Source organism: Chiloscyllium plagiosum, unplaced genomic scaffold, assembly GCF_037043375.1.
Source record: "Chiloscyllium plagiosum isolate Xiang-an unplaced genomic scaffold, Cpla_swu_hap1 HiC_scaffold_53X, whole genome shotgun sequence".
In the NCBI taxonomy this organism is placed as follows: Eukaryota; Metazoa; Chordata; class Chondrichthyes; order Orectolobiformes; family Hemiscylliidae; genus Chiloscyllium; species Chiloscyllium plagiosum.
Window position 1 is genome coordinate 16,491,245 of NW_028270191.1, and position 27,981 is coordinate 16,519,225.

The 27,981-nt window shown below is 39.3% G+C and overlaps 1 protein-coding gene across 11 annotated transcripts in view; it reads right to left on the reverse strand.

Moving 5' to 3' along the window:
* Positions 1-7,291: 7,291 nt before the first annotated feature.
* Positions 7,292-27,981, reverse strand: part of LOC122543347 (zinc finger CCCH domain-containing protein 10-like) — a 141,005-nt gene continuing 120,315 nt past the window's right edge. For 5 of the 11 annotated variants that reach the window (XM_087985626.1, XM_087985620.1, XM_087985622.1 and 2 more), the window contains 4 exons: positions 17,676-26,543; positions 15,844-15,930; positions 11,063-11,149; positions 7,292-10,561 (listed from right to left, as the gene is read on the reverse strand). In XM_087985626.1, coding sequence (XP_087841752.1) covers positions 25,670-26,509 — 840 coding nt within the window. In that variant the 5' untranslated portion in view covers positions 26,510-26,543 and the 3' untranslated portion in view covers positions 7,292-10,561; positions 11,063-11,149; positions 15,844-15,930; positions 17,676-25,669. Of the gene's footprint in view, positions 10,562-11,062; positions 11,150-14,110; positions 14,838-15,843; positions 15,931-17,675; positions 27,976-27,981 lie in introns of those variants that run through there. The other 6 variants (XR_015755773.1, XM_087985628.1, XM_087985624.1 and 3 more) reach the window with 6 other exon arrangements.

A 27,981-nucleotide genomic window follows, 5' to 3' on the forward strand; every position in this document is an offset into this window, starting at 1 on the left:
GCTGGACACACTCCAGTGCCAGTATGTCCTTCCTAAGGTGTGGGGCCCAAAATTGGACACAGTATTCTAAATGGGGCCTAACTAGAGCTTTATAAAGTCTCAGAAGCACATCGCTGCTTTTATATCCCAAACATCTTGAGACAAATGACAACATTACATTTGCTTTCTTAATCACGGACTCAACCTGCAAGTTAACCTTGAGAGAATCCTCGATTAGCACTCCCGGATCCTTTTGTACTGTTTAGAAAATAGTCCACGTCTGTATTCTTTTTCCCCCAAAGTGCAAGGCCATCGCATTTGCTCACAGTCAATCCTCAATCCATGCCAGTAGCTCACATTGAACACCATGGGCCCTCACTGTACTCAGCAGCCTCCTGTGAGGCACCTTATTAAAGGCCTTTTGGAAGTCTGGATAGATAACATCCACTGAGTTTCCCTGGTCTAACCTACTTGTTACCTCTTCAAAAGAATTCTAACAGGTTTGTCAGACATGACCTCCCCTTACTAAATCCATGCTGACTTGTTCTAATCCGACTCTGCCCTTCCAAGAATTTAGAAATCTTATCCTTAACGATGGATTCTAGACTTTTACCAACAACCAAAGTTAGGCTAATCGGCCTATAATTTTCCATCTTTTGTATTGATCCTTTCTTGAACAAGGGGCTTACAACAGTGATTTTCCAATCATCTGGGACTTTCCCTGACTCTGGTGACTTTGAAAGATCACAACTAACGCCTCTCAGCCACCTTCCTCAGAACTCTAGGATGTAGCCCATCGGGGCCAGGAGATTTATCAATTTTTTAAAAAAAAATATACGGCTTACTTCTGCTTCACCTGACTGTACCTTTCAACTGGAAGGCTTCTCAATCCACCAGATAGACCACACAGGGTCCTCGAGTAAGGCAAAGGGGTCTGCCTCCTGGTGCTCAGACATGACCTTGGTGAGTTACTGCATCCCGGACTGAGAATATTTTATAGTCGGGGCCATTCTCTACTACCTGCCGCAGGGGTTTACTCTGACAGTAGTTTACACCCCACCCCACGTGGAAGTGAGGAGCATACTTGATGAAATATATATCACTACAAATAGCCTTGAGATGGAATACCCCAAAGCCTTGCTCATCATAACCAGTGACTTCAACCAGGCCAACCTCAAGTGCACTACCAAGTTACCATTAACTCATCTCCTGTTAAACAATCAAAGATGCTGACCACACCATTCGCCACCCACATTTTGGTAAACCAGACCATATGGCTGTGCTCCTTCTCCCAGCTTACAAACAGAAACTGAAGCATAAGGATCGGTACAGAAAGTCATACAGTGCTGATCTGAGGTAGTAGACCAGCTCCTACGTGACTGCCTGGAGTCAGTGGACTGGTCCATATTCAAGAACTCAGCAGCCAACCAAAATGAGTCTGCCACAACTGTCACAACCTTAATCAGTCAGTGTATAGAGAACAGTGTGCCAAAAGAAGTTAATCCGAGTGGTCCCCAACTGGAAACCATGGATGAACCAGGAGATCTACTCTCGACTGAAGTCCAGGTTCAACACACTGAAATCGGGTGACCCTGACTTCTACAGGAAGTCTAGGTACGACCTTTGCAAAGCCATTAGAGATGCCAAGAGACAAAACCAGACTAAACTAGCGTCTCAAACTAACTACATGGAGTCACGTTAACAGTGGCAAGGCTTACACAATATAATGAGTTACAAAGCGAAGTAGAGTTGAATTGCTGACAATGCATCCCTCCCTAATGAGCTCAATGAATTCTCTGCTCATTTTGAATAGAAGGCTAGTGAAATGATTTCACCTGTACCCACAGTCACCACCGTAATCATAAGATCAGCCTTCTTGAGGGTGAACACACAGAAAGTGACTGGCCTGGATAGAGTCCCTAGCCATGCACCTACATCCTGCACAGACCAACTGGTGAGAATATCTGTGACATCTTTAATCTCTCCTTACTCCAATGCAAGGTTCCCACCCGCTTTAAGACCACCACTGTCATCCCAGTGCCAAAGAAAAATTAAGCAACATGCCTTAATGACTACTGCCTGGTGGGTCTGATATCCATCATTATGAAGTGCTTCGAGGGGTTAATAGTTGCATATATCAACTCCAGCCTCTCAGCTTGCCTTGATCCACTTACAGTTCACCTACCGTCACAATAGGTCCACAGCAGACATCATCCCCCTGGCCCTATACACATCCTTGTAACATCTACTTCTTGGAACTCTGCTTCCCCTCTCTGCAAATGGATCCTCAACTTCCTAACTCAGACTGCAATCAGTAAACATAGGTGACAACACCCCCTCCACAATAATCTACAACACCAGTCCCTGCAAGGCTGCATAGACATGCAAAAGAATTCCCAGAAGCATGGCATTCCAACTGGATCTCTATCAACACACAGATTTGGACCCCATTTACCACCCTGAGAAAAAGAACAGGAAATGACATCACTGAGGAAACCTCAACACAAATAGAAAGTGGGTCATAACACCAGCGCTTCACAGCAGGCTCACTAATGATGTTGGAAAAGCGCAGCAGGTCAGGCAGCATCCAGGGAACAGGAGAATCGACGTTTCGGGCATAAGCCCTTCTTCAGGATTCCTGAAGAAGGGCTTATGCCCGAAACGTCGATTCTCCTGTTCCCTGGATGCTGTCTGACCTGCTGCGCTTTTCCAGCAACACATTTTCAGCTCTGATCTCCAGCATCTGCAGACCTCACTTTCTCCTCACTAATGATGTTACCTAGTATGGTGACAAAACATGTGAAAACAAACCTTCCAGCTCAGCGAGCAATCTTACATCCATAGATAATAAATGCTGGCTTTACTAGCCAGAGACACATCCGACAAATAGAAAAGTAAAAATTCCTTCTCTAATCACATTGTTTGATGACTGCATGTCTTTTTCTTAATTCAAGGTTGTTCAGCCTTCGAATTCTTTTATCCATTTATTCCATATTCAATCTATATCCAACCCTTTTTTTTTGTTGATGATTACATAGTCAACAGTTTCCTTTATAGAGTTTTGTACAGCATGGAAACATACCCTTCGGTCCAAGTATTCCATGCCAACCAGACAGCCTAAATTCATCGTGTCCTATTTACCTACATTTGGCCCATATCCCTCTAAACCCTTCCTATTCATTTACCCATCCAAATGCCTTTTAAATGTTGCAATTGTACCAGCCTCCACCACTTCCTCTGGCAGCTCATTCCATACATGCACCACCCTCTGTGAAAGTAATCCACTCTACTCACTCTTGTAGATTTACACTGTACAACCTAAGTGATCACAGCTTTCATTTCTTAATCCCGTTCCAAATCCTCCTTTTAGTGCATGCAAGCTGGCTGTGCAGTGCTTCAATTACAATGCTATCTTTATAACTTTCAACAGGGTAAGTTTCAACAGATTGTACCACAAAGTGAAGGATATAACATGCACAGCATCAGTTCAGAACAGTTATTATTTTGGAGCTCCAATACATTTCAATTCTTGATGTTCAATCAGTTTATAGAGAATCTGATCACACTAGGTTACCTACTTGATTCCACAACAATTAGCATCTACTTTGACATTTTCATGTCTGGTCATGGTTCCAGGTGACTCCTAATAATGGCAATGGATCAAACATGACAATCTAAAAACAAGTCTACCAGATTTGATTGTAGAAGTGTTTGCAAAACGACTTTAGGTGAAATTCAAAACGTTTTATTCACATTATTTTCAGACATTGCTCTTGCTTGGTATTTACCACCTGTTAAAGGGAGATCTGTTTTTCTTTAGATATCAAGACATTTTACAGACTAATTGGTGCACAAATGTGCTTTATACAAAAAAGACTGAAACAAAAGTGAAAGAGTAGGTGACTAATTTCAGTGTACTGTTTACAGTATGATTACCTTTCATGAAAAGTACTGTTGCTTGTTCTATTCAGAAACTAATGAGAGGTCATTACCCAATTAAATTATTTGAAAGGAAACAATTCCCCAAATCCATGTCTCTTTATTATTTGGAACCATAGTGAAAAAGGAATAGCTTGATAAGATTCTACACATCCTTTGGATCACTGATATTCATTTTTCTCCCTTGCACTGTGGGCATAAGCAGTTGTTACTAACCTCTTCCATACCTGATTCTGATCCTGGTACCCAATCAGGTTCTATATTAAAATATCTCACCTGCACAAATGTCATCTCTCAGCCTCCGACATTCCAGGGAATACAGCCCCAGCCTATTCAGCCTCTCCCTATAGGTCAAACCCTCCAACCCCGGCAACATCTTGGTAAAACTTTTCTGCACCCTTTCAAGTTTTACAACATCTGTCCGATAGCAGGGACAGCAGAATTGAAATTGCAAAAATGACCTGACCAACATCCTGTACAGCCATATGACATCCCAACCCGTACACTCAATGCTCTGTCCAATAAAGACAAGTGTACTAAATGCCTTCTTCACTACCCTGTCTACGTGTGACTCCATCTTCAAGGGACTATGAACCTGCACCCCTAGATCTCTGTTCAGAGCTGACCATTAAATGTATAAGTCTTGTCCTAATTTGCCTGACTAAAATGCAACACCTCACATTTATCTGGCCTTTCTTTCAACGAACTTGTCACAGGAGCCATTACAGTGCCGAAATTTAGAATGAGCCTCTGATAAAAACCACTCACGCAAATATATCTCAAAATGTCATGCTTATTTAAGGCACAGAAAACCCAAGATAGCGCTTATTTTTGTTTCTCGAGCTGTTACTTGGGTTGCACTGTGGACAAAGTCAAACCAGTCCCTTTTGCTTTAGCAAGTTGACTTTTAACTGGATTTGACTAACTTGGCTCGTTGTAACCAAACAGTTGGTTCAAGTGGTGCATCTTCCCAGGTTTAGCTAACCATCATCAAATCATCAATATAAACAATACCATTAGATTAACCAAGTTATTGAGTATTATCATTGAAAAGTTGCATCTTTCATTTTAAACAGCATACTATTACATTGATAAAGTCCAGCTGATATTAAAAATCATGATTTTTTGAGGCTCCATCAAATGAACCTTGTCAACATGTTTTAACAAGTCAATTTTTGCAACAAACTGTGCTCGTCTAATCCTCATGATGCAATCCTCCAATTGGATAGGAATTCACCTTGCTATAATCAGTAGGATCTGTGACCAACCCATGCCCTCTAATGCACAGCCACTTAAACATGCCACATATTGTGGCACTAATGTCCAGTTCTGGAAGTTGCTGTCACAAAAATTGAAGAAAACAGTTTGTGACCCATCCAGTTTTGGCAATGCCATAACAAGTGAGGTCCAACTACTAAAACTAGGTACAATAATGTCATTATTCATCATGAACTGAAGTCCCTTACCTCATCAGTTAAACCTCTCTGGGTTCAGTCAAAAAGGTTATTTTTTGGGAAACATATAACCTACATTAACATGCAATGATGCTTTATATAGTTTCATAGTCTGTACATTGTTCTTTCGACAAACTGACACACGTTTAGATCCGTACCTATCAAAACACTAACATTCAGGTCCAAACTGCATTTTCAAACGAAGCAAAATATCTTTCAACCCATCTTCTAAATTTAGATAAACTTTGATTTCTAGTTAAGTAAATCCCTCAATAGAGTCAGAATCATCCACTGAGTTACTACCTTTTATTTCCTCTTTTATTCTAAGCTTTTCTCTTTCCAAGTTGTTGGATTTCTTTCAAGAGCTTAGAAATATTGATCTCTAATTTCCCTTTCCATTGCTGTTTGTTTCTGTTTTCTCTAACAAAAGTTATCTTTCATTCCTAACCTGAATTTTAGCTAAATTCTAGCACCAACATCTCAACTTCAGATGTCCCTCCAGATATCAAAAATTTTAATAGTCCACTATTGTCTTCTACTCCCAGAAAAGTATTAGCAACATTCAAAGACATTCTGATAGACCAATCCACATAAATTTCAGAATAGCCCTTATGTCTATTAAGAGACACAGATCCCACATAAATTCAATGAATTCCCTATCCTAGCCAATAGCACCCACTTTATGATCCCATCCGATAATAACACTGGACAAACCACATCCCAGAATGAAACCTAGGCTTTATAGATTCAGTTTTTTTAAATTGGTTACTGCGGTGCTTAGTCTTTGAACATTTGCAAGCAAACTGCAAAAGCCAAAAGAACACATTTACAACATTGAAAACAAAAATGCTGACAGCTTAGAAAGATCTGAACATAAGCACTAAAACCAAGTTTCTAGCAATATCCTTTGCAGATACTCAATTCTAAAGAAATATCACTTTTACTTCAACTCTAATTTCTTACCTGCTCTTTTCAGTTCCCATTGTTGGAGTGAGCGTTTTATGAATTCTTTCCAAGTAGTACGCATGAACCTTTTTCCTATTCTGAGGTTCTAACCCTTTTCTGATCTAACAACTTCGGAAAAAAAATTCTAAAACCTTGGAAGCTTCATAAACCAAAACCCTTCTGATATCAAAGATTTCAAATAATCCACTACTGTCTTCTACTCCTAGAAAAGTAGCAGCTAAAGTGAATGCTCTTTAGAGCTGAAAACCTGACTCTTCTGAACTGAAGTCAAAACTAAACTTGTGGTAAAGTCAGCAGTATAAAACTTTAATCCATCAACACCACAGGTACCCTCCTATGCACTTAACTTCCAAGAAAACATGTGATGCAGTCAAGTCTTCAGTTCACTGGTCCAAAAAATCTTGCAACTTCAAAAGTGTTACCGCCACAGAACTGAAACATATATCTGCCTTGATATTAAAATTCCAGACGATAATATTAAATGTATTTTATCACACCTGTATAAATAACACAGCTCAGTTCACTATAAGTGAAGCAACTTGCTTTGCAATACAAAAGCTCAGCTTTTGTACAAGAATACAACACCAACCATGAAACGGTCCTTGTAATAAGCCAGACTGCTTGAAACCACTTGCAAGTACTGCCAACTTACATTAGCAAATCAAACAAATACTCTTGTGCTTCTTAGATTATATCTATGGCTTCAAAAGTATCACAAGGCAACAATGAAACTCCGTAGAAGCTGTTTTGCACGCTTTAGTGAAGTTCATTTAATTCTCACATGGGTGAGACACCAGAAATCTTTGTGGTGACTCAAGAGTGTCTTTTGGCACCATAGTAGAGATTTTGGTCTGTAGGATCTCACAAAGACCTCAACAGTTTTCTCAATATAGGTGCTATGTTATGCTATGTAGTCTGAGTTTAGTTTGTTTTAATCATGTACTTAGCCAGAGTCCAGCATAAAATAAAAATTTATTTTCAAAAAGGAAATGCCATTAAGGCAGTTTATCAAAGCATTCACAGAGGTTGTAAGGTACATAAACAAATAAGCCACCTAACTGTGTCATACTATACATCAATTGGCCTGTGGAACATTTTCCAATACCACATTTAAAAGAAAGTAAACAGTACAATAAAGATAAAAACTGTTCATTTCAATATGGATACAAACAAAAACCAAAACAATCAGAAATAGATAATGTGAAGACAATGGGGCATCAATATAAAGTCACATGTTAAAAAGGTGCCTTGAGGTTCAGTGGGTAAATGCACCACCTGAGGTAAATACAACCTTTTTTGGGGGGAGGAGTGAGAAGGTGGAGGAAAAACGACAAAAGAGAGAGAGAGAGTGGGAGTGAGCAAGCGAGAGGGTAGTTCTACTCAGCTAGTTAAGAGACGCATTGGAAAAATGGCATAGGCAACTGTTTTAATGGCTTCAGACATTTGAGAAGGTTGAGAAGGGATAATGTGCCATAGTAACAGTCATATTGGATATTATTTTGACTATAATTATGACTTTAGTTCTGCAGCAGGGTTAGAAACCCGAGTGGAGAAGTTAAAATATTGAGTTATTATAAAGATGTTGTAAAGGACAGATTTTGGAGGCAACATGTTCAAGCATTTGGAGAGGAAATGGAGGTTGGAGATGGTGTGGTAGGATGCAATGACAGAGACAAAGTTATTTTGAGGAAGCAGTGAAAATTGCAGATTTGAAAGGAACAGTACGGTATCAGAGGAGAGGAAACCATTTATAACATCAGCTCACATGAGGGCCAGGATGAAAAAGTGGGAAGTCAACAGTTTAGTTAGGAGATAAATGAGAGAACAAAAGATGAAAGTTGAGGAATAGAGCATGAACCTTAATTTGCTAGGCATAGATGTAATTCAACATTTTCCATGGAGTTCCTCATTTTTTCTTAGGAGGCAGAGAAAATTGTTTCAGCGATGAAAAGAGATGACTGGCACAGTAAAAAAAGAGCCAGGGGTTACCTTTGCACTTCAAGGTGAACTGTGCCCAATAGAACTCGATGTAGTCCTGCCAGATCTGCCAATAAATGAGTAAATCAGGTGTGCATGATATACGCCAAACCTGCACCCTTTGGATGCAAGGAAACAAAGAGGGAGAAATTGCAGCAGGGGAAGAAATGGTTGGGAGAGAAGGCATCAGACTGGGGTGAAGAGCAACAAAAGGTGTAATTCAAGGCATTGTTGAGCAGATAGGCAACTACAGAATTATTGCAGTCAATGAGAGTATGAAAATGATGTTGCAAGTGACCTGGAAGTTTTATCCCGCAGGGCTGATGCAGGATGAAGTGGGTTAGAATTTGAAGATGCAAGCTGATAGAGATACAGGAAAGGATTCAGAGATGGCCTTGTCTATGAATGAGTTGATGACAATAGAGAGGTCATATGTGATTGCAAACATGTAAACAATAGTGCATTCATATGGAAAGAGGATAGGAGTACAGGGAACCAAAGGAGAGATGGAACACAAATCACTCTTGGTGGAGAACTTCAAAGACCATCAACTGGAGAAGCTTGGTAAAATCACTACTGACCAAGTTAGCCAAACATAAAGAGCATAGTAGCCTGCATCAGCTGGAGAAAACCAACAAGGAAACATTATTTGATCTTCTCAACAATCCAATTAGTGGGCGGCATGGTGGCACAGTGGTTAGCACTGCTGCCTCACAGCGCCCGAGACCCGGGTTCAATTCCCACCTCAGGCGACTGACTGTGTGGAGTTTGCACGTTCTCCCCGTGTCTGCGTGGGTTTCCTCCGGGTGCTCCGGTTTCCTCCCACAGTCCAAAGATGTGCAGGTCAGGTGAATTGGCCATGCTAAATTGCCCGTAGTGTTAGGTAAGAGGTAAATGTAGGGGCATGGGTGGGTTGCGCTTCGGCGGGTCGGTGTGGACTTGTTGGGCCGAAGGGCCTGTTTCCACACTGTAATGTAATGTAATGTAATCTAATCTAATCACTTGTTGCAAGTGCACTTGTCCATAACAGCATTGGCAGGACTCATCAATGCACAGCCCTTGTGAAAATGGAGTCCCATCCTCACTGTGAGGATACCATCTGTCATATTGTATAGTACTACCACTGTGCTAAGTGGGACAGATGCACAGCAGTTCAAGCTGCTCAAAATTAGGTATCCATGAGGTTCTGTGGGCCATCAGCAAATTATTCACTGTTGCAATATGAAATGTTGTGGCCCAGAATATCCCCTGTCAGGACAGGGGATCAATTTTGGTTCAATGAGAACAGGGAGACAGGTCAGAAGCTGAAGGCCAACTGAATGAAACTACAACATATGACTGCTTACAGTGGAAGTAACATGCAATAAACTGACACAGCTAAGCAATTCTGTGACCAATAGATTAGACTGAAGTTCTGTAGTCTCCCACATCCACTCAAGAATGGTAGGCAAACTAAACAACAGGATAATTAGCTCCACAAATATCCCCATCTTCAATGGCAGGGATACCCAAAACATGAGTGCAAAAATGACTGAAGCATTTGCAACCATATTCAGCCAGAAATGAGAAGTGAATGATTTAGCTCAGCCTCCTCCTGAAGTCCCCATCACAGATGTCAGTTTTCAATCAGCTTGATTCACTCCACATGATATCAAGCAGCTGAACACCTCAAAGGCTGACAATTCAAGAGGCAGCTCACCACCACCATCAAGCATAATTAGGATTGAAGAACAAACTCAGTCCCACATGCCATGAATGAATTAAATAAAAAGATTGAAATACAGAACTGTACAAGGAAAAGGAACAGTTAAAAGGTCGAGAGAAGAACAAATCTTTTGGTCATTATTCTAGATATATAGGTACAAGTGTGCATAAGCAATCAGAAATCATGGTCAGAGCTCAATTATTCTGAACCTTGTCATGGAAACCTTCCCAGTGTTTCCATGGCTTCTTATTCTTGAGCCTTCACTTCTTGTATAAATGTAGATTAATACATTTTAGCTGATCTTATTTTTCTCTGAACATTATTCAACTCAATCCATTGCCTTAACATAACCTTGGAGTAAATATGTGACACGCTGTTGAGATTGCTTTTTAGTCCCACATTCAACTCTTCCATTTCCTGAATGCAACCTAGGGACTGAGCGTAGACAGGCCACGAGTTTCTACAGGCTGCACTCTAGGACCAGCATTGAGTTCATCCGCCCAAACCTCTTGTGTTCAAGCAATGAAATCTCAGGATACTGCTGTTGAGAGATAACAATGGTATTAAACTAGTGCAGAAATTGAACACAGTTTGACAGGTGTGTTAGCACATGCAGAAATTAAATCCCCAAACGTTCCATATTCAAAATAGTTTTTGAAATTGTTGCACACTTTGCATGGTGACAGAATTTTATTGGGTTTATTAGCAAAATGTTGCATATGCAGCAGCAATGTCCATTTAAAAGATTGCAGTGGTTTGTTAGTTTGGGAATTATTGAATTACATTGCCCGAAACATTAATGGAAATAAAAGCACCCACAAAGACCATATTTTTCATGTGTCTATTTAGTCATTCAACACACTTGGCATAAAACAACATGGCATTAATAGATACTATAGCTAAAGGCAGATTTCAACATATTTCAAAATGCACAGACAATTGCAAATTAACGTAAAGCAATCAAGTAACACTTCACAGCATTGAGGTAATTTGCAAAATTCTACATGAAGATTTTGCATTTACTGTACATACAGCTTCTCACCTTCTCAAGGCACTTAAATGTTTTACAACCAGTGTGCTGCTTGGGGAGTTCAGTTACTATTGTTGGTAGGCAAATGCAGAATCCAATCTGCAAAAGAGATCAGTAAATATTTAATCTGCATTGGTGGTGTTGGTTCAGGAGGACTGTTAGCCAAGATGCTGTAAGATCTCTTTGCTTTGCTTCAAGAAGTAAAGAGCCATATGATCTTTTTACATTTACTTGAATATATTGATCCAGGCAATAGTGTAATCTCTCAATTAAAAGGTAGTATTACCAATAGAGCACTCAAATGAAGCTTCATTATAACTTCTGACTTGGAAAATAGGTGCACCAATATCGAGCCAGTTGAAACATATTGATCACACACTACTCTCACAGATAATGAGAATCAAGACAAACAGAATGAAATAAAAAAAATAAATCCATAGCAAGAGGACGACAAAGTCAAGAGAAAAACACCAACATAGAATGAATTAGAGTAGGAAAAAAAAGAGGCAGTTCCAGGAGGAAACAATTTTGATTTCATTGTCCTGCGAGTAATATCATGACAGACCAATTAATTGTCATTTTTATAGACTGTTTATGCTCCATATCAACCAAAAGCAAAAACTTCCCAAAGGCTTACACGCAAGCAGAGTTTCTAACAGTCTGTAAACCTACCTAAAATACCACATTGATTCTTCAACTAAGAATGTGCTTGTTGCAAATCACACAAAAATGTCAAGAATTTATGGTGCAAGTACTTGGCTCAAAGCTCAAAATGTAAGAATAACTTGCTGATCTTGGATCTGTTCTGGATTGTGAAATAGATTTACTCAAACTAGCATTTACTGTGGGCATGGAAAGCAAGGGGTTGGATGAAGATTGTTGCTATTTTGTTGCACACTTTGGGCCACTTCACAACTAGAAACTATGCAAGTGCCATTGTAAGACAGTGCACAACACAGATCTGCTACATACTTCTAACTTGCCTGTTTTAACTTCAAAATTTCCAGCATATGTGTTTTTACGAGTGAACATCAAAAAACTAGTTCAATATGAAGTTAAGAGCACAAACTCTGGGAAGTTACACTCAGTTCTGATCATCTGAGTTGAAAGTGAATGCAATGCTGACAGGGTAAAGAGGCTACAAAATAAATAATGCAGTTGCTACTTTCTCATAGCTTAGTATATCACAGTTATCAGATAATTTTTTTTAAAAATTCACTCACAATGTGGGGATCACTGACTGGGCAAGCATTTACTGCCCATCCCTAATTGCCCTTGAGAAGGTGATGGTGAGCTGCCTACCCACAATATCATCAGGGGGAGGGGGGGTTTGGAACAGCTGCCATAGAGGTTGTGATGGTTGGAGGAGGTCAGTCATCTAAAGGTGCCCCTTTTGGTAACGTCCTTGGCCCAACCATTTTCAGATTCATCAATGACCTGCCTTCCACCATAAAGCTAGAGGTGGGGGGGGGGGGGGAAAAAGAGGGAATTCAAGCATTCTGACCCAGCGACACTGAAGGAATGGCTATATATTTCCAAGTCAGGATGGCGTCCAACTTATACAACTAGGCGCACAAGTAACTTAGTCTCTCGAGCCTACTCCGCCATTCAATGTGATCATGACTGATCTAATTTCTGCCTCTACTCCACTTTCCTGCCTGCTCTTCACAACCCTTCAACCATTTACTAATTAAATATAATTTTGTTCATAAATTTACAGCGTTCTAACATCCACTGCACTGAGGTACTGAATGTCATAGATCTTTGCAGACTTGGAGGGTAACTTGCAGGTGATGGTATTCCCATGCATCTTGCGACAATACTATGGCTTTAAGAGTGTATTTTGTCCTGGCTTTTTTTGAAGAGAGTTTGAGAGGTGGTGCTGAGTTCTCTTTTCCAAGCCAATAACGTAAACCTCAAGGGGCCCTGGGTTTTATTTTAAAAAGTTAGAAGCAGCATGAATGGGTACAGTCAGGCTCCCACAGAACCAGGGTTTAGTTTAGCTTTCAGCAGTTGTTGGGGCTTTGAAGTTGGCTGTGAAAGCGATTATACATCTTTGTTGGTGACAGCAAAAAGCTTTAAGTTCTCTCTCTCTACTGGAATTTTCTCGGTGTTCTGTGCTCCTGGATTGGAGAAACATCGCATGTGAGACAATCTATTTTACTGAATTTGTCTTTGCCAAGGGAGTGCTTATGGGATGTTACTATATTGGAACAGTTGCTGATTAGTAGTTAAATAATCTATTATTCTACTACGTTTTCCAATTAGAGTTAAAGTTATACCAATTCTTCTTTCTTTTGTTTGCATGTTAATTGGATGCAAGGATAAAATGTGTGTTACTTAAAGCCAAGTAGCGTGACCAATTAATTGGACTTGGAGCACAGCACCTTACACGAGCCTTTAAGACAGATGAAAGTTCTGGTCCAGGCTCTCTCTTTGATATATTTGAAGGGAATTTGGTCAGCTCCATAACAATCTATTGCCTGCATTCTTCTAGACCATAGGGACTGCAGGTTTGGAAGGTGCTAAGGAAACTTCAGGAATTTCTAAGGTGCATCTTATGGATAGTACACACCACTGCTACTGAGCACCAGTGAAAGGAGTGAATGTTTGCAGACATGGTGCCAAACAAACAGGCTACTTTCCTGGATGGTGTCAAGTTTCTTGAACGTTGCTGCAGTAGAACCCCCCCAGCCAAGTGCAGAGTATTTCAACATACTCCTGACTTGATCCTTGTGGACAATGGACAGGCTTTGGGAAAGCAGGTGGGTCAGTTACACACTGCAAGACTCCTAGCTTCTGACTTGCACTTGCAGCCACAATAACCCAAGATGTTGATAGCGAGGGAATTCAGTGATGACAATACTACTGAATGTCACGGGGAAATATTAGATCCTCTCTTGGAGATGGTCATTGCCTGGCACTAGTGTGGCATGAGTGTTACTTGTCACCTCCCACCTGGTGATTGTCTAGATCTGGCTGCTTTTGGAAATGGACTGCCTCAATATCCAAGTCATCTCAAATGGCAAACATTATGCAATCATCAGCGATTATCCTCACCTCCAGCTTTATGATGGAAGGAAGATCATTGATGAAGCAGCTGAAAATGGTTGGGCTGGGCCAAGGACATTACCCAAAGGAACCCCTGTAGAGATGTACTGGAGCTCAGATGACTGATCTTCAACCATCACAACCATCTTCCTATACGCCAGATATGACTCCAACCAGCGGAGAACTTTCCCTGGTTCTTACTAATTCATTTTGCTCGAGGTCCTTGATGCCACACGCAGTCAAACGTAGCCTAGATGCCAAGGGCAATCACTCTCACCTCAGCACTAGAAATCATGATTTGATGTTGTTTTAACTGAAATTATTGAAAGTTGAAACTGTGTTTCCACCAGGGCACAATGGTAAAAGCTGCTGTGCATTGATATTACTGCTCAGATAAGAACAAGTGTCAAGTCTTAATTCTACTGAATAAAGCTGTTCAGTGGATGGGCAGCACAGTGGCTCAGTGGTTAGCACTGCAGCCTCATAGCACCAGAGACCAGGTTCGATTCCAGCCTCAGGCGAATGTCTGTGGAGTCTACACATTCTCCCAGTGTCTGCATACATTTCCTCCCACAGTCCAAAGATGTTCAGGTCAGGCGAGTTGGCCATGCTAAATTGCCCATAGTGTTAGGTGCATTAGTCAGAGGGAAACTCATCTGGGTGGGTTACTCTTCAGACGGTCGATGTGGACTTGTTGGGCCAAATGGTCTGTTTCCACACTGTAGGGGAATCTAATCTATAAATATAAGCATCATAAATAGGTTCATCACATCAAATCATTTCAAAATTCAAAGGTTCAAAATTCAAAAATCCAGAATTCAAAATATTATTGTCCAACAACTCAGTTCCATTAAGTTTATTGCTGACAAGTTTGTGAGGAAAATACACAGAGTATGCAATAAAAGCTGCAAAAAGATACAGGCGGTTAAGTAAATAAGAATACAACAAATGAAATATAATGACAAGTGTGAAGCTATTCACTTTGGAAATACAAAAAAAGAGCAATTTCTTTTTGGAAAATGCTGGTTCAGAGAAATCGGGATGTCTGTGTACAATAACCACCAAGTTAGTATGCAGGTACAAGGAATTAGGAAAGGAAATGGTAAGTTAGCCTTTATTGCAAAGGAGTGGAGTTACCTCTAGGAGGAGAATTTGAGTATACTCAGTCTATACTCCCTATAATTAGAAGAATGAAAGGTGACATATAGAAATCTGAAGCAACATGACAGAATATATGCTGGAAAGATGCTCGAGAGTCTCTAGCTACAGATCAGCCATTTAGCTTCAAGATTTAACAAAAATCAATCAATCCAAAGGTTCTGAATCTTTTAAATTCTCGACCACCAAACTGTGGATGCTTAGCCAGAGTATATTCAAGGCAGAGTTTGATTGATTTTTGATTACTAAAGGAACCAAGGTATCTGGGAATAACACAGGAAGGTGGTGTTAATGTAGAATATCAGTTGTGATCTTATTGCATGACAAGGCAGATTTGAGGAGTTGAGTATTCTACTCCAAGCCATTTACAACTAATGGATCACTTCTAAAACAGTGTCATTATTATATGGCAAAATAGAACAGGCAATTTACACAATACATTACAAAAGGGCAAAACAAGAGTCAAGGCTCCAAATTATTATTATTCATGGCTCTACAAGATTGCATGGCATGCGGATATTGAAATAGGCATAACTCATTTGTGCTATCAAACTTTCAAACTGAAATGACCTGACAATACTCACTCGATTGTGGATAATTCTCATTTGGTCAAGGCACCAGATAGTTGGTGACTGTCAACAGTTATAGTGTCAGAGTCAGGAATGAATGTCCTGGAAAAGAAAAATGAAATTTAAACAGAGAAATATAAATACAAAAGACATATAGAAAGTGGTAAGAAACAGATATGATCCAACAGCAAGAACAGTATGCTTTACATTGCTGCGAATGAGGTGGACAAAGAAAGGGATGAAAGAACTGGGAAAACCAAAGATAAGGAACATAATAGGAGCAAAACAATTAAAGCAAGTTTGGATTGATCAGATTTCATGAGATGACAGATAAAACAAAGATTGTACAGGCAATGCTTCCTCTAAGGCATAGAATCTGCAAGTTTCCACACAGGCCCTGCACACGCTAGCCATTCTAAGTTATCATGCAAACTAATTTATAGGACCTGAAGACTTAAAATGAATCGTCTGTGCACAACAAAAAAATTAGGAGGTACATTGAACACAGTGCTTAAAAAGTAATTCCACGGGAAAAGTTATTCACTTATCCATGTGCTTTGTTGCATATACAAAATCCATAAGTGATAAACACTTGCATGGATGGCAATTTATGTTTGAAATCTTACCATCACTGGTAAGGTATTGTGGACAATGATCTCTCAAATTATTAAATAGCTATTCCATTAATTCTAAAGTACCTAACTGATTCATTGATTTGTGGCTTCATGAAGGTAATCAAACACTCCTGTTTATGTTGCTTTTCTGTAAAATCTGGGCATACTTACCAATAACATGGATCAACAAAAGCCAAGGTGTAGCAGTCTCAAGTGCTTAAGGAAACCAATAAGATTTTAAATAAACTAAAAGTGCACAATTTACTAGAATACTGGTAGGTTTTCCATCACCAGTTCAGCATGATCATCCTACCCATTAAGCATTTGCTTGTAGGAGCCAGATGGGTAGCATCACAGACCTCAGAGGTCAAACTCCTACAGATTCCATTACCAAGTCTGAATGGGTAGTCAATCACCATTTGCTCTCTCAAATACAGTGGCCAGTATGGCAAAGGTATCCACTAGATGATTAACTTGGTTCCATTCTTCCATCATCTGGTACGTTATGTTGGAGGCCAACTCTGCTGGCAGGCTCCGACTAACCCTGGACTCCCTTGTCAATCATGAATCTAACTCTGCATTGAATACATTCAATGACCCAATCTCTAGGTAAAGAGAATTACCAACACTAAAAGGCCTCTGAAATGCAGCTCACCTTCCTCCCAGAAGGGAAGAGTCACTATCTGGGCAATAGACAACCGAAAAGTGCCCATCGTGCCAAAAGCAGGCACCAGGAATCCTCAAAAGGCAATGTGGTGAGCAGCATAATTCACTACAAAAACACACATTTGTGCATTCTTACATACTGCCTGGAAATAGCATTGGCACATATCACATTCCATTATATAATTGTTCCACCAGTTAGGTGGAAGGAGTGAACAGCATCCACTATCCTTTCTGCAACTCAATTATTATAGGTCCAAAGCCTTGGACATTTGTAGATTTTCTCATACTTGGTCTTCAAGTTGTGCCCTTCAGCAGTTCTTCAAGATTCAGAATTTATTTGTCACTATTGGTTGCATGAAAGGATTTATGCGGAACAGCTTGAAATATGCCAGCCACCTTAGTGCTCTATTCAAGTTCAACACAGCCCAGGAATGCAATAAATTTGCTATAAGCTGCAAAAAGGAGCAAATTAATCTTTTTTCTGACAATGTGTCTTCTATTTGTCACTATAAAGGAAGGTACAAAAGTCCACTATATCAAATATTTTCTTTCTGCGCATGCTCTTACCTTGGCTGCAAATAAACGTCTTGCTGGGAACTTTGCAATTTTTGACGTAAGTGATCAGCTGAAAAACATCAAAATTTTGATCCTTCATTCAGACTCGGTCAGATCAGACTCCAACGATTGTCTCCCACTCTGCTAACAAAATCGGCCTTAGGGTGATTTTAAACAGTGTGGTGCCTGCTCCAAAATAGACAAGTCACAGAGCCACAGGATAACATAGCTTTACTAGTTAAAACTAGACAATTCCATGTTCTTCTTGCAGTTGATACAAAACTAAATGATGACAAAAAAAATTAAGATAAAAATAGAGAATACGGAGAGGAAAAAGACAAGACAGCACAGGAGTAACAGTTTCACAATGGTTTAATATGCGCTATTATAGTAAAACTTCAAGAGATCTCAGCTGAATGTCATATTGTGAGTGACTTTTAAACCTGTTTATCAGATGAAATAACATGTTGCATTTTATATAGCGCCAAAAGCCTCATCATATGAATTATGCCAAACAGCAATGATTATATTAATAAATGCAGCAGCCATTTTGCACACAGCAATATCCCATGAACAGCAACAAATAAATGACAAGTTTGTGGTGGTATTGGGTCAGAGAGAAACGTTGGATAGGCCATCTCCCTATTCTGTCAAATAATGCGTTAGGATTTTTAATATAAATTTATTAAAAGGGACGCACCCCCACTGTATTACACTGAAATTGTACTCCAACCAATCTTTTGATCAAGGGCAAAGTGCAAATAAATTATTCGAACTGACCCATAATACTTCAAACTAAAAAGATACTACCAGAAAACCACCATTAGGCCTTTTATCAAGTTCAAACCTTAATTTGTAATTAACTGCAGCATTGGCACTTTGGAGAAATAAATTTGAGTGTGTTGCATGTCCTTAAAGTATTAATACAAAAGTTTACCAGAATATTAATACAAGATGGTAGGTCATAATACTGTATTATCCCTGTACATAACGAATGGTAGCATCCACAGTTTAATTTCCTACAGTTAGGCTGTTGGTCTCAAATCGGGCCAATTGAACTGGCAAGCCTTTTGCACTAAAAACAAAATTTTAGAGGAATGGTTTACTTCTCCCCCTAGTGGTTTATTATGAAATGGTGCTACATGGGTCATATACGGTCTAATGGATTTGTATAAAATGTTAAATCTTGTAATATTTTTCCACAGCTGGAATCATGTAAAGCATTTTAAATATAATTAGACCATTGCATACTAGCAAACGATTAAAACAAAGTGAAGAAATTCCAAAATCTCAGCTGGGTTCATGACACGAGACATTGAAAATATGATGAGGTGAGGGAATTGGAAGGGGAACAGAGGTGGTGGTCAGGAATAAATAAAGCAAATTAAGTGGATCTACCTGCTTTCGCGCACTTCCTAATAGCGCTTTAACATTAGCGGAAGCCAGGTCTAGTACCTGCCCATTCTCCTGACCTGGGACCTTTACTTTAAAGAGAGGAAGAAAGTGGACGAAGGGGGACAAAAATAAACATAGAAGGGGATCACTTAATTCAGGATAATTGCATCACATACTGAAGGTAACTAAAAACTCTTGTCCTTACCAAATCACATCAGTTCAAGGCAAAAATCCAAACGATTGTTTTGCTTTGGGGACAAGCAGCCATTAATGTTGAGATGTACAAATTACGGCAAGTGGGTCAAATGCAACTTGCAAGTCCCAATAGCCCAGTTTCAAAATTTAGCTCTATTTGCGCTAATATTTCTTTCTTGTTGGTTTGTTCTATTAGAATAGTGGATACCTGGAGGCTTTAGTAATAGCCGCTTTCAGCGCTGTTACCTCAATGATGGATAATTCTAAATCAGAACACCAAAATCTGTTAGTATAAGCAAGGTGACATCTGCAAATTAATGCAAACAAGTTTAAACTTCAAAGTAGCCCCCCATGACATCTACCATTCCAGTTCAAATCTTGGAATATTTCTGTTTACATGACATTGAGAATAAAAGTTTGCTCATCTTGGGACTACATCAATTATTACAGAGGGATCCAATTTTAATATGCAAACCCATCTGGCAATTCAGCAATTTGAACTTTCTCCACAACAATCTTCTGCAAACTAAAAGGGAAATGTATTCAACACTTAAACCAAGTTAATCCACTCTTCCTGATCTCTACTGATGCCTCCTTCCAAGTCATGTTTTTGCTTATTGTTTTACCACAGCATTGCTCTGAGGCTTCTTGTTTTCACTCCAAGAGTGGCCCAATTCAGATGCCAAAGTTCCTGGACTCAGTCAATGAAGAAAAGACACCTAACCAATGAGGAAAAAGATAAAAAAAAATGGATGTTTAATAATAGACACCATAATCACCAACTGGATTTATATTTCATTTGTTGCCATGCTCAGACAATGAGCCCCGGAGGTGATTGCTACAGTTTGTATCTTGACATTTCATTGTCTTTATGGATGGACAACGACTTTCATAAACAAATCTTTTGAGAAGCTAACCTTCAGACAGTGTTGTGTAAATTAGCACAGCTTAGGTCCATTGGATTGTAGTAAATCACTTACCACAGCACCAGACCACTGCATGAGCAAAAGCAATTTGTTGAAGTTTTATTCCAAAACAAAATAATACAGAAGCAAAGAGCAGTAAGAAACATTACAGCATAATGAACAAACTTACAAGACAGCCAAATGGGAAAATGGACTCCTTGAAAATACAGCATCCATTGTTCTTATAGCTCCTCTTGAAAAGTCCTTAGAAACACTGCCATGGCCAGTAAACACACGAGTATTCTTTTGAGCCTTTATTGCCCATTTCATAAGAGAAGATGACCAAGGATCACAAGGAAGTTCCTGAATTAAAGGAATGTCTTTTCTGTTGAAGTAGAAGCAGTCCACTCTGAAGATTGTCATCAATAAACAAGCATACTAGTCTTAAAGTACACAAGTTAGCGGCTTGGAACGGTCTCTCCTCTTAATGGTCTTCTCGCTCAGCCTGACCAGTTTATTGACATCGTTAACATAAATTACATTTTAGACACTCTGCACTGCAATGAATTCACAGAAGTACATCAAAGGATCTTACATAAATAATGGACTGCTTTTTGCCAGCCAGACATAGATATGAAACAAACAAAACAATATTTGCATTAACTAAGCTGAAGATGATGGATTGCATGCAACCATCCAAATATATTAACCAGAAAATAAAGGATATTTCAGTCACTCCAGAACCACAGCTGGCCAATAATATTTAAAAAAAAACTCAATTTGCTTAATCTAATAAGATTAAATCAAGAAAACATTTCTTTGCCCCTCAAAAGGTTCTTTGTTTTAGCTTAGGACCAGACTTCAGAATTATACCTGCACTTGTCTTCTCCACCTTAAAACAGGTTACCAGACGTGATACTAAAAGCTACTGGCCTGACAAACTTACATATATGCATGGTACATAAAAATATGCCTGGCCTGAAAAATATTGCAAATAGAGGCTGAAGAAAGTAATTGAGTTCTGTCTGGCAAAATATAAATATAATCATTAGAAGAAGGAAGATTTGTGACAGGGATAAGGCCAGTGAGGCTTCCCAGGTAACAACTGTGGATGGGGGAAGCAGAACAAGTTGGAGAATTAATGTTTACAAGCAGAAAGTTTCAAAAATGGTGTGTTGAGGTAAAAGTTTAAAAAAAAGGGTAAGAAATAAAATTCTCAAAGCATCCACTAACTTTCTCATTTTTTGTGGGATGTGCTCAGTCCACCACCAACCAAGTCTCATGAACTTATTTGTCAACAATGTGTTTATGATTATTGCTTTGGTCAACATGAAATCTGGAACCTTACAGGGGCATAATTTTCAGGAGATGCAAAATGCTGGATAGATTCATCACATATTTACATAAAATGGCAATGATGGCCTGGATCAGTTATTTGATTTAAATATTTAATTGGAAGCAAAATTTATCCCAAAATAGGAGATTAATGAAATCCAAAAACACCCTTCAGAATTGGACTCCCTGGCAGACTGAGGCAGATTGTATTTAAGAGAATAAAATGGCAACAGTTAACACATATACCATCACACTGTGAACACAACACGACTTGATGGTCTAAGTATGAAATGCAAGTAGATGCAAGAATCCATTGCATCTTCGAATTATTTATATGGTTTGTTCCATGAACTTTGTTGAACTAGTTATTCACAGCCAAAGTTGTTTGGGTGTTGCATTTGGCCTCCATATGTCTTTAAGGAAGGGAATAGCACCAGCGTCAATTTTACTATCTAAAACATCAAATGAAGGCAACATTTCAAACACACCAATAGCTTTGATTTTGAGTAGTCTCAAAGAATTTTTAAACTATAGCTTCTTATCAGAAAGGTGTTGTGAAACTTGAAAGGGTTCAGAAAAGATTAACAAGGATGTTGCCAGGGTTGGAGGATTTGAGCTATAGGCAGAGGCTGGGGCTGTTTTCCCTGGAGCATTGGAGGCTGAGGGGTGACCTTATAGAGGTTTACAAAATTATGAGGGGCGTCGATAGGATAAATAGACAAAGTCTTTTCCCTGGGGTCAGGGAGTCCAGAACTAGAGGGCATAGGTTTAGGGTGAGAGGGAAAAGATATAAAAGAGACCTAAGGGGCAATTTTTACACACAGAGGGTGGTATGTGTATGGAATGAGCTGCCAGAGGAAGTGGTGGAGACTGGTACAATTGCAACATTCAAAAGGCATTTGGATGGGTATATGAATAGGAAGGGTTTGGAGGGATATGGACCGGGTGCTGGCAGGTGGGACGAGATTGGGTTGGACCGAAGGGTCTGTATCCGTGCTGTACATCTCTGACTCTATGATTTCTCAGAATCATCTGTTGAGGCCTTAACTATGCAAAACAAGCAATTAATCCAGTATATACTTTCTAAATTAGCTATATATCCAAACCGTCATTGAAATTTCCTGTACTTCCCAACTTAACGACCTAGACCTATCTTAAGTAAAAGCAGGTAGCTCATCTGCATTCAGGGTTCTGCCAATTCTCCAAGAGTAATTCTGGATGAGCTGACCACTAATTCTACCCTCCTGTGATCTGCAGAGTGCAAAAATAAAGACAAATGTACTTAATATATGAAAAATTACTTTATTGTTATACACTCACTAATAGGTCTTCTGAAATTTCTACTTTAAAAAGGTGCACAATTCGGCATTAAATGATTAAAGAGGTTCCCCGGTTTTGTGTTCATGTCGGAGTTAATAAGTAGCATACAACAACAACATTAAAATGGTCTCATTTTTAGGATGTGGTAAAATTTCAATGTAGAATCTCTCCACATTGGAGCAATCCCTGTTGATTTAAAGTATTTGGAACCCTGAAGATTTTCAGGAAAAAAATTAACCTTGAGAAAAAAAGTGATCAAACTGAAAAGCACTTCTACCATATTTACTAATCAGTATAAATAGTATCACAATTATATATAGTGGAGCATTAAACCTTTAGCCACAAAATAAAGGCATGAAGGCAACAATTAACAATTTTATTGCCTTTTAAATCCAGATTAATCATCATCTGCAGCATCTGTTATTCTACTAACCATATCAGATAACTAAAATTCAAAAACATTTAAAACAATGCTTTCAAGAAAATGATTTTAAAATTTAAAAAATGGAACTCATAAGCATGGCTCAACTATTATAATTCAGATATACGTGTTCAACATTTAATCATGATATTATGGAGGTCCTGTTTTTAAAAAAAATGTACATAAAAGCACATTTGTCTAAGTGCCTAATCCCATAGGCTGAACTCTTTTTGGGTGAAACTAACACAACTTAACATGGTATAAAATTTCAAGTTTTGGAACTAATAAGACCAAGAACCACAAGTGAAAAGTGAAATACTATTTTTGAAACTATGCCACAAACAAAGGTTGTAATAATTGAATATCTCAGCCTTTTTCTCACTAAACATCTGAAGTCTAACAGTTGTCCTGTAACTGCTTTATGAAGCAAACCCTAACAAAGTTCCAGGACACCTAGGGTATACTGATGGCCATACAATCTCAGCATCTGTTAATGATGTAAAATGTTCCTGGAGAGCCAACAGCCATTATAGTATAATCATGAGATATTTTGGATCAGATAGTCTTTAAATTCAAGAGTTCGGTCAGGTTTCCTTGGCTGAAAACGGATTTATAGTGATATGCCCAAGTATTTGTAGGCAAACAACTAAGCTCATGCAGCAAGTTCATACTTGATTGTATTAGGAGAGAGAAAGATAGAATTTCAGCATACTGGTGTTAAAATGCATTAGGTTGAATACATGTGACATTCAAAACAGCTAAAGGCATCTACAGAATGTTTCAGTACTGAAAGTGTACATCTCAAGCAATGGCATTATGCGCCTTCTTGCGCACAAATTCTGCTCCGACTCCAATCTGGCATTTCTTTATTATGTGGCCAAGAGATTAGTCAGCACAACAAAACTGGTAGATAGATACCATCATGGGTTGATCCAATATTTGGTGCAGTCAAATTGTTGATATCAGATACCATTTTATGAAACATTGTACAGTGTATACAATATTACAGCAACTGAATAAAAATATCAAATTTCAATTACACAGGCTCCTTCACTCAATTACCTTCTTAGGAACTGTAAACTCTCATGCCTTTTTGGAACGGGATGGAAAGGAATTACATAATAATCTGATACCTACATAATTATTGATATCCAATGCGATTATTACCAAGTTTTACAGCAGTTTATCTCATTCCAAGCGCAAAAGCGTGAGTGTGATAGAAAGAGCATGTGAGAGCACACATGTTGGGGGTCAGAAGGGGCGAGGCAGGAGGGGAAGGAGGAGACTAGCGGAAGGTCTGGGGGGGGGGGGGGGGGGGGGCAGGAAGGGGGCCAGAAATGGGGGAGGGAGGAAGCGAGGTGAATGGCATGGTGTGTTGCACAGTGGATATAATCTGTTGGGGTGAAGGGGTCGTGGGGGTGAGCTGTATAGGGGAACTGCAGGAAGCAGCACAGTGGAGACCCTCTAAATGTTTCAAGGGTATAAAAGGAAATTCGGCTTGTCAAAGATGTTCAGATTGCTAAAAAGTCAAAATGGGCATACATATACATACTGCATTGTCTATTCAGAAAAGATCATTGTGGGCAACATCGGAATCAATTTTAATTCTTTTTTTCCCCCACTACATGCTCGCCACACAGTTTGATTTTCAAGGCACCAAAGATCTGAGGGGAGGGAAAGTATTGCAGCTCTATTGTGTCATTAGATTTCAGAGTATTGATGTGACGGATATTGTAACATTGTCAGAGTTCCTTGCAATAATTTACATTATTGTTTCACTTGTCAGGTGCTGTTCCAGCTCATACGCTTAAAGGGTTTTGGAACTCAGTTGTCGGTGCACTTGAGTCTAATTCAGCTGAGTCCAAAGGCAACATAGCTACCACCATTCTAAGTCCAAATAGGTTGTAACCCAAAGTCTGTGATGACACTCACACAGAGTGCAGCCTTGAAATTAACCTGTTGTGTTATACATTGCTTTTTGCACCAAATGGTGTTAAAACAAGCTGCATTTCAATTAATTTTGCCAAAGATTTGCTGCTCCTATGATGCTGACATATTTTAGCAAGTATCAGTATTTGCCCTTCAGCTGTTCTTTCAAGTAACAGCTTTTCCCACAGTACCGCTTCAATTAGCAACTGCAACCAGGAAAAAGTAACCCAGCTAAAATCCATAGGTGGCTCCCACATGGCCTTTTAAAATTGTCAAGAAGCTTGGTATGTTCCTTGATTGGACACGCTGAAGCAATAAACAGTTTTAGGTCTTGAATGATATTCCACATCCCACATCCCGCACCCCACCCCCCCACCCCAACCCAATGTCACAGGAAGCAGAGTCGAATGCATTTAGGATCACTGCTGAGATGTTAAGAATATTGGAAATGAGCTCATCCAGAATTACAGGACTAATTTTTAGATTTACAATTTTTGGAAGTAATTTTACTCCCAAAGTCCCCTTGTTTTAAGTCCTGGGGAAGTGCAGTGGCCAAATCTCCCAGCCGTTGTTGTGGGCAAGGAATTCACCATTGCTGCCTTTATTTGGTTGCGGAGAAATGCATTCTGCTCCAAAAGAACCTCATTGTTACCCATCAAATTTGACACCTGCTTTTTCAGCTCCTCATTCCGGTTTCGCAGCATAAGATTCTCCTCTTCCAGATATCCTGAATCAACCGACCGGCGACTTGAGAGATCGTATTCGTACACTTCAAACTCAAAACCTTCCAACTTTCTCCTCTTCAAACGGTGGTCATACTCATAGCAAGTGATACCACTATCCTTATCCGATCGTTCATATCTACGCAATGGCTGAGAAAGTGGGGTGTCCCGTGTCAGTCTGATATCATGTTCTGCATTATCACGCTTGAAGTGCCGGAATCTACATTTTGAGCCTCTTTGACAATCACCTTTTAGGTAATCTCGGCATACTGGAATCTCACCTTTATCCGCAGGCAGATCAGAAACTGACAGACCATAGGTTTCAGCCACCTTGGAGCGCAAATGCAGAGGAAGCTCCCCTGTTTTTTTGTAGTATTCCTCATCCTCTGCTGTACCGTGTATGAATGTGCACTTTGCACGGGTACAAACATTATTCATAAAGTAATGACAGAAGACAAACTCATTCTTTTTCACACCTAAATCATGTACCTCATTTATGTCCGGGTGCAGGTATTTGCAGGTCTTGCCGCGATAGCAGACATTGCGCAGGTAGTCCCGGCAAACGTCTTCTGTGCTCTGGCCAGCCCCGTCTTTGCCATTGTTAACAACATTATTGTCTGCCATTTTACCGATTATTTCTGCGCTGCTCAACAAACAACTGCAAAAGAAGAATGAATCATGTCAGAGAAAAGGACTGACCACAAAGTAAGTGTGGTTCATTTTTGCTCCCCACCTCCCCAAGTCAAGAATAAAAATCAACGCAAAGATGATTTCGTTAAAGATCAGCTGGAATGCTTATACCAAGAGTGTGACAAATTTCCCAAACTGTAAGCACTCTTTTCATGTTTATTAGCCGCCTCATTTTGTAAAAGCAGTCACATTAAGTGTTTGCACAATTTTTCAATAAAGCCAATTTTAGCCATTTTGTATTGCGCCAAAATTGTTTCATTGGAGTGCGAGTTCACTTTCCAGCTGTTGGTAAGTGTAGTGAACAGTAGGCTCTTGAATTTGACATATAAAAACTGCAGCAAAAATGCACATGGTGATATTCACAACTATTTTAAGCTTTGGATTATTTGCCCTCAACTGGCTGAAACAAAAACCAATGAATCTTGTTCTGAGCCAAATGCCATTCTATTGGAACTTGATTCCCTCTTTCCAATTGGATGTAGAGATCCAGGAGACAGAAGTTAATTAAGATTTAAGTACACAACTTTGATTGGATTAGATGGAAAATAATTCAAGTAGGAATCATAAAAATATCACACTAAGGGAAAATGTGGACAAAGAAGGAGCTCAAAGTCAAAGACAGGCCAAGAAGGTTTTGCTTAAAAAGTCTTTTGTTAAATCATTTCAGAATTTTTTTTATACGTTAATAAACAACTGCCATTTCACTAGCTTTATTCCTGTAATATTATAGTATGTTTCAACACCATAATATACAGATTGAAGATATAAAAAGATGGTGTTAACCGAGAGAGCCTCAGATTTTCCCAGGATAGGAGAATATTTAAAAAAAAAGCACTATTCTATAAACTATAAATTGCACAATACTCTATTTATATGCATATATTTTGAACGGCTCCACCCGAGCATGCTCTCGAGTTGAGGATCAAGCTAACATACTATTTTATTAGCAGTATCGATACTACCTTTCAGTGGATAAGGTAAAAGGTGTTCTTAAGAAATACTGGAAAAATTCAAGGTTACCCTAAAAGCAGGTCACAGCATAGAATCCTGAGAAAGCAAACTATTAACAGGAATATGCAGCCAAGACTGAAACTTGTTGGCAAAATGCAAAATTATCATGGAACTTCTTGAACAAAGCTATCTAATTCTAGACTATTTTGAAAAACCTGATTTTAGGGAGAAAACGGGAACAGGATACAGAGTTGGATGATCAGCCATGATCATATTAAGTGGTGGAGCAGGCTCAAAGGGCCAAATGGCTGACGCCTGCTCCTATTTTCTAAGCTTCTAGATCAATATTCTGTTGCCTTTCACCCTCCCCATGCACCATTTCCTGATAGAGGAGGAAACTTTCATACTTTTCTGGAAGGAAAACACCTCAAGAAACATGGGACAAAATTCATTAC